General features: G+C 51.0%; 1 protein-coding gene across 3 annotated transcripts; it reads right to left on the bottom strand.

Moving 5' to 3' along the window:
- Nucleotides 1-574: 574 nt before the first annotated feature.
- On the bottom strand, nt 575-5,089 carry LOC103351090 (ral guanine nucleotide dissociation stimulator). 3 transcript variants are annotated; one of them, XM_008268931.3, is made up of 6 exons: nt 4,894-5,089; nt 4,355-4,456; nt 3,275-3,468; nt 2,313-2,366; nt 1,203-1,421; nt 575-982 (listed from the first exon to the last, which is right to left on the bottom strand). In XM_008268931.3, exons 1-6 carry the CDS (start codon nt 5,029-5,031, stop codon nt 700-702), a joined length of 990 nt encoding a protein of 329 aa, XP_008267153.3. In that variant the 5' UTR covers nt 5,032-5,089; the 3' UTR covers nt 575-699. The 3 variants fall into 3 exon arrangements, with proteins under 3 accessions (XP_008267153.3, XP_008267154.2, XP_008267155.3); XM_008268932.4 differs by having other exon boundaries at nt 698-982; nt 1,228-1,421; nt 4,894-5,088; XM_008268933.4 differs by having other exon boundaries at nt 719-982; nt 1,286-1,421.
- Between the last annotated feature and the right edge of the window lie 7,947 nt (nt 5,090-13,036).

Genomic DNA, 13,036 nt, shown 5'->3' with positions numbered 1-13,036 from the left:
CTGTACTGCAGCTCCCCTTCTTGCCCTGGGTCACCCAGCTCTCTTCCTTTCACTCCCTCATAGGTGCATCTTCCTAGAGCACCCTCCAACCACCTTCTTACGTGCCCTTCTGCAGCTCAGCGTCTGCTTCTCAGGGAATCCAGCCTGTGACAGGCACTAAGATACAGTTTATGGCCTGACAAGAGTTTGTGTGTATGTGTGTGTGAGATATGTCCTACAGGGACAGCACAAGTGAAATAACACTTAATGCGAAGTATTATAGTTACAGACTTGCAACACTGTTGTTGCTAAAAGTGGAACATCCCCCTTGGGGCTCTCACTTGAAGAAGCCAACTAGTAGTGATCCTCCATGGCTCTTTCCCCACCATTTGGGCTTTAGGAAGACCTAGGTCTCGGGTCTAAGTAAAAGTTGGCAGGGAAGTGGACAGGCCCTTAGGCTGCCCCTTGCAGCCTTCTTATAGGCAAGCCCATCTTCCTCTGGTACCGCTCACCCACGTGCTTGCCACAGCCTCTCCATGTAGGTGTAAAGGTGTCCTCATTATGGTACAGGCAAAGTATTTTTTTTTAAGTTAAAATATCAAATTTTATTTATGCATTCTAGAAGATGAAGTATAGTAAGTTTTTATGTGGAAGTAAAGGAGAAAGATGACATTACAACAAATTCCTTAGTAAGGAGGGGGACAGGTGCCAGCTGTGGAACTACAAAGAGATCAAGCTCTTGGGATGTGGCAACAGGCGTTTCCTGCCCTTGAGTTTCCAATAGAATAGACTGTGGTTGAGGCTGCATGTGACTCTGGATCTGGATCTGGATCGGCTGGCTCTGCAGGTGGAACGGTTGGCGCTTCCTAGCACTCTGGAGCTAGTGCCATAGTGGAAGCTGGCGCGGGCTCCCTGGAGGTTTCCGGAAGTGGTCTGCGAGCCTGTTCCGGCTGTGGAGCTCCATCTGGCGATAGAGGTGGAGGTGGCACAAGCTCTTGTGGCTCTGGCATCACAAGAGGAGAAAGTATCAGCAGCATGCCTGACTCTTCATGTGCCGTCCACAGACAAAACCTTGTCTCTGACTCCCAGACAAGGCTTTGACCCAGATGCCACCTCCCGCATGTCTTTTGGTCATCTGAGTCCCTTGTTGCTCCTGGACCCACCCCTGATTCTGAAAGCTTTCCTGAGTGCGACATAGACCCTTCACGCCTCCTTGTACTCACATGCACCAATCCCGGTCCTCCTCACCCTCTAGTTCTGCCTCCGCAGGCTCCTGTTGCTGCAAGTGTCTCAGGAGAAGTTGTACCTGTTGGTCCAGCTCGAAGCCACACAGGTTGAGCTGCGTGTAGTCCAGCAGCATGTACAGACTGGTGTAATGCGGGGGATGATTGAAATCTTCCGGGTATTGCTCCAGCCAGGTGGCCAGGATGGAGGAGAGAGCGCTGCAGGGAGGCAGGCGAGCAGTCCAGTGAGAGGCCTTGCCCTTTCATGCCTTTCTCCTAGGACACAGGCTGGGCTCCAGTGCCTCCAGCCGCTGCCTGCCCATAGCTCTGACCCACCTCACAGCACTCTCAATCAGCCAGGAAAGAGGCCTGGTCACTGAAGGGGGACTGACAAATGGCTGCATGAGAGGGAGCCCTTGACCAAGGTCTCACCCCCCCTTTCCCTTTTCAGGGAAGCCTGATGCACAGTATGTGTCTGAGTGCCCTGTCCTCCCTGGAATGCCAGCTCCACAAGGGCAGAGAGGGATGCTGTCTGCTTGGTTCCCTGCACCCAGCAGGTGCTACATAAGGAAGTGACACAGGAGGAAGCAAAGGGAGTCCCGCCTCTTTCCCAGGCTCTGGGACCTGTGTAACTAACCTCCAATATGAGTGCCGACAGCACAGTGAATGGGTCTGCCCTTCCCAATGCCGTTCATCTCCAGAGGGGGCCTGACCCCTGGGCACCCACTGCAACCTCTGAGCACCCGTCATGCCTCACTGTGGGACTGCAGCCGTATTAGTGAGCAGGATGCCCCCAGTCCCATTCTGGGTCCCAGGCTGGACTCATGGTGTAAGCAGGTTTGGATGAGAGGTGGTGGTGCTGGGTTCCCTCAGGGCTTTATTTTGTCCTCCCGCTGCCACTCCACTCCCCACAGTGCCTGTGGCCCCAGTCCCAGCTCTTTGGCTGCTTTATCCCTGCAGGGCACCGCCCATACCTCAGCTCTGTAAGCAGCATCACAGAATATTTAGAATCAAGGCTGCTTCCAGCTGCATCCAACCCACAGACCACCACACTCCCAGCCCAATTTCGTAAAAAACTGGGTGCCCCCCACCTGCCCCATACCCACTTACTATTTCACTGTGTCCTGGAGTACACAATCAGTAGTAGGAGCGAACCAGGGGTACCTAGAGAAGGCCAGGAGGGTGTCACATCTGCCCCACGGTGGGCACCCCTTGTCTAGTGAGCCTGTCCGAGTCCCGCCAAGCCCAGCAGGGACTGGGGCCTGCTCTGTGCTTTGGATCAAGGTCACTGCCTAGAAAGGTCCTGCAAATCATGTGACTTGGAAGGAGTAAACTCCAACCAGCTTTTTCCAAGGCAACTGAGTGGGTCTGAGGTCTCCCTGCCCGCCCCACATATTCCTGGTCTGGATCAACCAAAAAACACATGGATGGAATCTGGATCCTCCTCTAGAAATAAGGAAACAGGCATTCAGTGCAGTGGTTACGTCACCACTTGAAATGCCCACATCCCATATCCAGCTCGCTGGGTTGGAGTCCAGTTTCAATCATTCCTGTTTCAATCCAGTGCACTATGAATGTGCACCCTTGGGAACAGGGGATGGCTCAGCACTGGGGTCCCTTTCCACCCATGTGGGAGGTCTATATTGAGTTCTAGGTTCTGGCTACAGTCTCTCCTAGCCGTTTCTCTCCAGGGAAATTGAGTAGTGAACCAGCAGTTGTAAGAAGTCCTACTCCCTGTTCCTCTTGCAAATGGATACATTTAAAAAAAAATGACCCAACCTGTTCAGCTCCATTTCAGAGAATCATAAAGGGGAAAAGCAGAAGTTCCTCTTCAGGGAGGGGGAAATAATGAGAACAGTAGCCCCTACAGGAGACCTTCCCGTGGGCCCAGCACCAGGTAAGCACTCTCCATGGAGGATCCCACTCTGCCCCTGTATAACCCTGTGAGTTTTGTCTTAACACTCCAGTGTTCAGGGGCTCCAACTGAGGCTTAAACAAGGTGGGGTGACCTTGCCAAAACTCACAGCTAGGGGTGGCCAAGCGACAGTTGCCTGGAGATGTGGGAGTCTCACCTTGCAAACAGCGTGTCCAGCACCTGCTGGGTGGTGGCAAAGGCTCTGTAGGTTCTCAGGAAATTGGGAACATATGCGGGCTCCCAGCCCAGGAAGGCAGGCACCAGGCTGTCTATGAGCTTCAGCAATGTGCGCCCCTGGATCCTCCACCCAACATGGGCGTCATACACAATCAGATTAGACCATATTTTAACCTAGGGTAGGAGAGAGGAGGGGACACACAGTCAGTACAGCACCAGCAGCTACCAGGAGGGTAGGAGCTGGAGCTCAGACCAATGCCAGTGCCATCAGTGACTCTTGTCCTGAGTTGCAGGCAGCAAAGTGGTTCTCAGTGTTCAAAGGGAAAATTTATAAGTATCAGTATCTGCGGGTCAGCCAACTAACTCATGAAGTTCGTCCCTGTTTGAAGAGACTTAATTCACTGAGTCTTGAGCAAACAGTCCAATTCGGACACGAGCCAGCAGGTTTATCTTGGGGTAGGGGGATCAGTGTATTGGGACACACAGGACTTTGGCTGCAGGCTCCAGTAAAGGAAAGGCTGTGTTGCTATGGTAATTGCCCTCCTTCTGGAACACCGTCCTGCCCAGTGAGACCCCAGGTCCTGATGTGGAGGGGCCCTACGAAGGTGCTCATGGGCACAGAAAGATACAGAGGTAGGAACTTGATAAAAGGAGCCCCCTGTCCTTTTTAGACAAGCAGCCTCATGCTCATGAGGACGGGTGAGACTTGACAGCGGGGAGGAAGGATGGTCAGGTCCCCAGCCATGGAGACATCAGGACACATGGGTGAAAACATGGAAAAATAACAAAAGGCACAACCATTGCAGCAAAGTGAAGTGAAATGGAAGAAAATGAGGTTTCCGAACTACACAGAAACATCTGGGCAAGGATGCTGCACGTGGCCATGGCAGGGCCTGGGCTGAGGGGGTGGCATTGAGGGAGGAGGTGGCACCAGATTCTTCTGGGAGCAGTACTCTGCCCACCCCATCCCCATCTGCAAGGCCCTGAGAAGCAAGCAAGCAAGCACGTGGAGTGGCGTCTGGGCCCGGGCTGTGGCACCCCTCCGGCCCCCCATACTCACCATCAGCCAGCAGCAGCCTCTGTTGGCCGCCTGTCTCTCCATGAAGGAGATGGAATACAGGACCTTGTTGAGCAGCACCTGGCCTTTGCGGTAACTGCAGCTCTGGAAAGACAATGCCCCGCGGGTGCTCAGCAAGCATCAGGGCCCTGCCTGCTCCCTTTCCTTCTGTTTCTGCCCCTCGTGACTTCTCCTCCCCTGGCCACAGGGACCCTTACATCACAGAAAACCACCTGGAGGAAGGGGCATGACAGCATGCGGGAGGTGGAATAACAGCTGAGCAGGTGTGGATGCCCCAGATGATTCCCTTCTACCCTGCCAGCCATGTGCTGAGGTGTGAACATGCCAGGACCACCAGGTTACAGCCTCCCGGCCCAACCACCTTCTGCCCATGATAGGCCCTCCTCTCACCTGCCTATTCCCCCCATCCCCGCCACCCCACTAAAGGGGTTTTGGGGCAGCCCAGGTGCTTTCACCATGAAAACCTGGCCTAGGCTTTCATGGTGAAAGCACCTGGGCTGCCCTGGGTGGTGCTGGGTTACCTGTGAGTGCTTCCTGCCAAATGGCCAGAGGTATTGGGAGTGACGTGAGAACCAGCGTCGGATTCGTTGCTGAAAACCCTCACCCCATGGTTTCCTCGGCCCATGGCCTTGGGAAGTGAGGACGCAGCAAGAGAACATCTTGTCCTGTCAAGTGTCTGGCCAAATGAGCTGGGCAGGGACCTCTCTCTAGAATGTTCCTATCTGGTTACCGGGGTTACAGGATCTCTTGTGACCTATCACTAAGTAGTGAGGTTACAATGGGGGGCTTCCTTACCTCACCCCTCTTCTCTCATAAGAAGTCCCCAAGGCCCACGCCGCGGCTCAATAGGCTAATCCTCCGCCTTGCGGCGCCGGCACACCGGGTTCTAGTCCCGGTCGGGGCGCCGGATTCTGTCCCGGTTGCCCCTCTTCCAGGCCAGCTCTCTGCTGTGGCCAGGGAGTGCAGTGGAGGATGGCCCAAGTACTTGGGCCCTGCACCCCATGGGAGACCAGGATAAGTACCTGGCTCCTGCCATCGGATCAGCGCAGTGCACCGGCCACAGCGCGCCAGCCACGGTGGCCATTGGAGGGTGAACCAACGGCAAAGGAAGACCTTTCTCTCTGTCTCTCTCTCTCACTGTCCACTCTGCCTGTCAAAAAAAAAAAAAAAAAAAAAAGTCCCCAAATTGCGCTGAGAGCAAGTGCCTTCCCAGGCTGCTGTCCCATGCTGTCTGTATTTCTACACAGTGACACCACTGCCACCTCTTTGCAGCCCCTGTGGACTTCTTGGCTGCTACCACAGTGACAGACACATGTAACCTTATTTCCAGCTCCTGACTTTTACCACTGTTAAACCCTGAATCGGTTACTGTGCCTCTCAGGACCTCTCCAGACTCAGCAGCAGTGCAGTAGGATCATTCTAGAATCTACCATGAAAAGTTTTTTTTTTTTTTTTGACAGGCAGAGTGGACAGTGAGAGAGAGAGACAGAGAGAGAAAGGTCTTCCTTTGCCGCTGGTTCACCCTCCAATGGCCGCCGCTGCAGCCGGCGCACCGCGCTGATCCTGGCAGGAGCCAGGAGCCAGGTGCTTTTCCTGGTCTCCCATGGGGTGCAGGGCCCAAGCACCTGGGCCATCCTCCACTGCACTCCCTGGCCATAGCAGAGAGCTGGTCTGGAAGAGGGGCAACCGGGACAGAATCCGGCGCCCCAACCGGGACTAGAACCCGGTGTGCCGGCGCCGCAAGGTGGAGGATTAGCCTATTGAGCCACGGCGCCGGCTCCATGAAAAGTATTTTTACAACTTATTTCCTCCCTTGAAATCCCTGTCCTTAATCAGTAGTTTCCTTACTTACAAGGAGGGGATTCCACCCACTAAGCAGTGACTGTTGCGTGTCAGCCGGTCTGGAGCAGCCTCAGTAAAGCCGGTGAGACCTCGCTGGGCTGGCTCCAGGAGAGTAAATTGTAATATTGTTGTACTATTCTTCCTCTTGGGAGCTGAGATACAGAAGGAACCTCTGGTTTCTGTCCTGGGGAGAAATGATTCAAATTCAGTGAGGATTCCTGTCTTTTCTTCTTGGCTTAAGTGTTTTGTTTTGTTTTTTTGTTTGTTTGTTTTTTGGACAGGCAGAGTTAGACAGTGAGAGAGAGAGAGACAGAGAAAGGTCTTCCTTTTTCTGTTGGTTCACCCCCTAAGTGACTGCTACGGCCGGCGCTTTGCGGCCGGCGCGCTGCGCTGATCCGAAGCCAGAAGCCAGGTGCTTCCTCCTGGTCTCCCATGGGGTGCAGGGCCCAAGAACCTGGGCCATCCTCCACTGCACTCCCAGGCCACAGCAGAGAGCTGGACTGGAAGAGGAGCAACCGGGACAGAATCCGATGCCCCAGCCAGGACTAGAACCCAGGGTACCGGCGCCGCAGGCAGAGGATTAGCCTATTGAGCTGCGGCGCCGGCCAATTGGCTTAAGTTTTAATGTTTCACCTATATTAAATTGGGTTGGCAAACCATGGCTGAGAAGGATGGATCAGAGAAGACAGAACTAAGCCATTATTGTGGGATAAGTTGTGTCTGCTTCCCCAACCCCCAGCAAAGATACACTGAGCTCTCAATCCATGGTGCCTCGGTAGGTGACCTTATTTGCAAACAGTCTTTCCAGGAGCAATTCATTAAGATGAGATCAGACTGGAGTAGAGTGGGCCTGTAATCTAATATGACCTATATACTTATACGAAGAGGAGAGAGGGGTGGGCGTTGATGATGTAGTAAGCTAGGCCTCCACCTGCAGCACCCGGCATCCCACGTGGGCACTGGTTTGACTCCCGGCTGCTCTTCTTCTGACCCAGCTCTCCGCATGGCCTGGGAAAGCAGGCAGAAGATGGCCCACTGCATGGGCCCCTGGACCCACATGTCAGATCCAGAGGAAGCTCCTGGCTCCTGGCTTCGGATTGGCCCAGCTGTGGCCATTGAGGCCATTTGGGGAGTGAACCAGCAGGTGGAACACCTTTCTCTGCTCTCCCTCTGTCTATCTGTAACCCTACCTCTCAAATAAATAAAGAAGAGGAGAGAGACACACAGCTGCAGATGCCAGAGAGGAGAGCAAAGCACTGTAGCTCCAAGGCAAGGGAGGCCAAGGATTGTGGGCAATCTGCTCCACGCCCCCCCCCCCCCCCCCCGCAACCAGAGGCCAGGAAAGGTTCTCTGCTATAGGTTTAAAGGGAAAACCAAGGTCCAGGAAGATTGAATGACTTGCCCAGAGGCCAGAGAGTAAGTGGTAGGGTCAGAGCTGGAGCCCTGGCTGCCTGAGATGCAGCCTAGTGTAGTTCCTCCAGCTCTGGACTCCCGTGGAGTAACCGTTGTGTAAAGTCAGCAAGCCGTTCGGAGGAAGCTCTACAGTGACTCATCAAAACTAGTAATGTGAGCAGGGTGGGCTTTGCGAGTGGATCCGAGGTTGGTTTGAGTGGCAGGTAGCTTCTGAAAGGCGGACTTAACAATTAGACTTAAGGCTTTTGGATTTGATAATAGTGTTCAGATGCTAGTTCTTTTTTTTTTTTTTTTTTTTTTTTTTGACAGGCAGAGTGGATAGTGAGAGAGAGAGACAGAAAGAAAGGTCTTCCTTTGCCGTTGGTTCACCCCGCAATGGCCGCCGCGGCTGGCGCGCTGCAGCCGGTGCACCGAGCTGATCCGAAGGCAGGAGCCAGGTGCTTCTCCTGGTCTCCCATGGGGTGCAGGGCCCAAGCACTTGGGCCATCCTCCACTGCACTCCCTGGCCACAGCAGAGAGCTGGCCTGGAAGAGGGGCAACCGGGACAGAATCCGCGCCCCGACCGGGACTAGAACCTGGTGTGCCGGTGCCAGTAGGTGGAGGATTTGCCTATTGAGCCACGGTGCCGGCCCAGATGCTAGTTCTGAAGTTACAGGCCAAGTAACTTAAACTTTCAGCCAGAATTTACCTTTCAAAGTTAGATAATTATGGCCGGCGCCGGCACACTGGGTTCTAGTCCCGGTCGGGGCGCCGGATTCTGTCCCGGTTGCCCCTCTTCCAGGCCAGCTCTCTGCTGTGGCCAGGGAGTGCAGTGGAGGATGGCCCAAGTGCTTGGGCCCTGCACCCCATGGGAGACCAGGAAAAGCACCTGGCTCCTGGCTCCTGCCATCGGATCAGCGCGGTGCGCTGGATGCAGCGCGCCGGCCGCGGTGGCCATTGGAGGGTGAACCAACGGCAAAGGAAGACCTTTCTCTCTGTCTCTCTCTCTCTCACTGTCCACATTGGCTGTCAAAAAAAAAAAAAAAGTTAGATAATTATAACCTTGCAGGGTTGATGAGAGAGGAGACATCTTCAGTAAAGGGCCCCTTCTAGAATAGCTGCCTGTTCAGGTTAGTTGTCTGTCTTCTTTTAGTTCCTTTGTAAGTCTCCATCTGTGTCTTAGAATTATATCTTGATATAATAATAAGAATAGCAACAAAAGACTACTATTGCCTTAACTATCACTATTACTTTTTTTTTATTTGACAGGTAGAGTTACAGTCAGTGAGAGAGAGAGACAGAGAGAAAGGTCACTCCCCAAATGGCCGCCATGGCCGGCGCTGCGCCAATCCAAAGCCAGGAGCCAGGCACTTCTTCCTGGTCTCCCATGCTGATGCAGGTGCCCAAGCACTTGGGTCATCCTCCGCTGCCCTCCTGGGCCACAGCAGAGAGCTGGACTGGAAGAGGAGCAGCCGGGACTAGAACCTGGCACCCATATGGGATGCTGGCGCTGCAGGCAGAGGATTAACTAAGTGAGCCACAGTGCCGGCCCCAACTATCACTATTACTAAAAGTAGATAAGCAGGGTGAGCATTTGGCCTGGCTGTCCCCAGATGAAACACCCACAACACATATCAGAATGCTTGGCTTGCAGTCCTGGCTCTGCTCCCCTTTCCAGGTTCCTGCTACTGTGCACCCTGGAGGGAAAAGGGAATGGCTCCAGTGGTGCCTGCCACTTATGTGGGAGACCTGGTTCCTGGGCATTTGGGGAGTAAACTAGCAGTTGGAACTTTTGTTCTCCCTCTCCCTCTCTCCACCCCTTAAATAAATGAATAGGCCACATAGCAACATCCAATATGTATATCAGAAAAGGAAACAACACAATGGAAATTCAAAAAGAAATGACTTTTAAACAATTTGTATAGACGATATCTCAGTGGCTTTATTTGCAGATTTTCTGAATTTTAGTTGTAAATAAGAAATGTGGAGACCTGCACTGTGGTGTAGTGGGTAAAGCTGCTGCCTGTAGTGCCAGCATCCCATATGGGTGCCGGTTCAAGACCCGGTTGTTCCATTTCCAATCCAGCACTCTGCCATGGCCTGGGAAAGCAGTGGAGGATGGCCCAAGTCTTTGGGCCCCTGCACCCACATGGGAAGACCAGGAGGAAGCTCCTGGCTCCTGGATTTGAATTGGCACAGCTCCAGCCATTGCGGCCAATTTGGGGGGTGAACCAGTGAATGGAAGACCTCTCTCTCTCTGCCTCTCCTTCCCTCTCTATGTAACTCTGACTTTCAAATATAAATAAATCAATCTTTTAAAAACAAAAAGTAATGTGAATTAAACTAGGAAAAAGCACACTACCACCAGCCCTTTTAGGGTTTGCCTCTTTTGGCACCTCCCTCCAGGCCACTGTGGCTGGAGGTCTCTGACTCTAATATTAATCTTCCTTTTAAGCTTAAAAAAATTAAACTCAGGTGACTCACCATTTTTATGTACTGTATCAGTTTTCTAGGGCTGCCATAACAAATATCACACACTGGGTGACATGAACAGCAGAGATTAACTTGCACACAGTACTATAGGCTGGGAATTCAAGATCACGGGGTGGGCAGGGCTGTTTTCTTCTGAAAGCCTGTGTCCTTGATGTGTAGATGCTCTGTCCTCCCCTCGTCTTCACAGGGCTTCCATAAGGACATCAGTCCTATGGGATTAGAGCCTGCCCGGGTGACTTCGTTTAATCTCCACTACCTCTTTAAGGACCACACCTCCAGTACAGTCACATTGTTAGATATTGTAGATTAGCACTTCAACCTCTGAATTTTAGGGGGACACAACTCATCCCACAGGACACTCACCATATTAGTGATGTTTAAAAATCTGTGTCCTCGGCCATTCAGACTAGCACAACAAAAATACCATGGAGGGGTGGCTTGACCGGCACCCGTGTGTTTTTCATGGTTCTGGAGGCTGGCGCATCCACAGTCAAAGCGCTGCAGGTTCAGTGTTTGTGAGGGCTCCCTTACCGCTCTATCCCGATGTGGCAGAAAGGCGTAAAGAACTCTCTGGGGACTCTGACCAAAGCTCCAGTCCCATTCCTGAGGACTGCACTCATGTATGACCTAACCCCCTCCCCCACCCCCTGTACTGTTTCAGTACAGGTCAGAATTCACTGTGGGACTCGGAGGCGACACTGAGTCCATCAGCATTTGATGATGATGATAATAATAATATAGTTGAGGGCATGATGCAATAGGAAAGTGTTTTGCATTAGAACTGAGGGTAACTATCCTCTCACCAGCTGTTCTGTTACTAGGGAGGTATCCTAGAGAACTTCCGTACAGGTGACTAGGAAGACAGATACACACATGATGATCCCTGGAAAGCTGGAAATAATCTAAATATCCACCAGCAGGAAAATAATATTTTTTATTAATGTAGGTCATGCAAATGAACTAGATTCATATATGTATATATAAAAAATCTTAAAAGAATATAGAAGGAATAGAAGCACATTGTAGAATATTCACAGCTTAATTTCATTTTTAAAAAGTTCAAAAACATAAAAAATAAACATTTTTAGGGATATATACATAGGTAGTAAAATTATTATTTAAAAAACAAAAAAAAGTACAACATTCAGGAAAGCACTGCTTCTGGGAAACAGAAAAGAAAGGTTATAGGGTGGGAAGGCTCCAACTATGTTAATTTTTTTCTTAAAGATCTATTTATTCATTTGAAGGAGCTATAGTGAGGCAGAGAGAGAGAGAGCGAGAGAGAGAGCGAGCGAGAGAGAGAGATCTTCCATCTACTGGTTCACTTTCCAAATGGCGGCAGCTGCTGGAGCTGGGCTGATCTGAAGCCAGAAGCCACGAGCCTTCTCCAGGTCTCCCACACGGGTGCAGGAGCCCAAGCATTTGGGCCGTCTTCTACTGCTTTCCTAGGCCACAGCAGAGATCCAGATTGAAAGTGGAGCAGCCAGGACTCAAACCAGTGCCCATATGGAATGCCGGCACTGCAGGCGGCGGCCCTATCTGCCATGCCACAGCACCAGCCCCTCCAACTGTATTGAAAATAACATTTCTCAAGTCAGTTGGTGGGCACACAGGTGCTTATTATACTTTTTCCATATATAAAAGTTACATAAAGTCTTTTAAAAAATGAGGAATTGAAGATAATGTGAGTGGAGTAGATCTTACAGAGAGAAAAACAAACTCAGGTGTTTCCCAAGAATGGAGATTGTAGTGACCAACATTGTAGTGACACTGATGGGAGAGAAGGTGGAACACTGAAACTTGGGTTGCTGTTCCTAGGGAGGAGGTAAGTTTAAAGCATCTGTGACCAGCTAGGATCAAGCAGTTGGGGATCAAGGCTGAAACAATTAGTTTTCTGGATATGCCGTGAGAGAGGCATAAGCAGTTACACATTAACTGCTGTTCACCAGTTTAATAAGCCATATCAAGTACTCGGTTTAATATAAAGTTATCATGATAAATCACTTTTATAACACAAATGTGCCTGCATGGTTGAAGCACTACAAGATGATTTATTTGACTTAATGAAATTCAAATAATATTGATAACAGTGTGCATAACTTGAATGAAGCAGCAACAGTTCCATCCTGGAGCTGGAGTTGTGGCATAGCGGGTTAAGCTGCTGCTTGCATCGCATACCAGAGTGCAGAATCCAGTCCCAGCTGTTCTGCTTCCACTCCAGCTCCCTGCTAACGTGCCTGGGAAGCAGCAAAAGATGGCCCAAGTCATTGGGTTCTTGCCACCCATGTGGGAGACCCAGATGGGGTTCCAGACTCCTGGCTTGGGCTTGGCCCAGCCCTAGCCTTTGTGGCCATTTGGGGAGTGAACCAGTAGACGCGATATCTCTCTGTCTCTGTTTTTCCCTCTCTATGACACTGTGTGTGTGAGAAAACCATGGAGTGTAAGAGATCCTTCCCTTGTTCCCTGAAAGCATTGTGTGTCCTCATACGCATGCCTTCACACATGTCCCCCTCACACCTCATCTGCCTTCTGCACTCCTATTCAGCTTCTGGGACTATGTTAAAGCAGCACTTTCTCTTGAACGCTCTCACAACTTCCCAGGCTCATATTTGTGATCTTCCTTTAAATTTTGGAATCTGTCAAATTTGTGTTCATAAACCTGGCTCTGCCATGTTCTACATGTATGATCATGGCCAAGTAAATAAAGCCATCATTATCTGTTAAATATGTGTAGCCATATGTCTGAGCGTCGCCTCCATCTTGTGAGGATTAGAGACAGGCTATAGAAAGTGCAAGCCACATACCAGGATGTAGTGTGTTTTGGTAATCATTACTGAAATAATTTTTTAGATAAAGCTTTCTACACTATACTTTCGAAATTGCTTAGTTTGCTAAAGCATGCTGTCTATATTTACAAAGATTTTGAAAAACTGCTTA

Source organism: Oryctolagus cuniculus, chromosome 12 (genome assembly GCF_964237555.1).
Source record: "Oryctolagus cuniculus chromosome 12, mOryCun1.1, whole genome shotgun sequence".
Classification (NCBI taxonomy): Eukaryota; Metazoa; Chordata; class Mammalia; order Lagomorpha; family Leporidae; genus Oryctolagus; species Oryctolagus cuniculus.
This window is presented reverse-complemented; position numbering and strand designations above follow the sequence as displayed.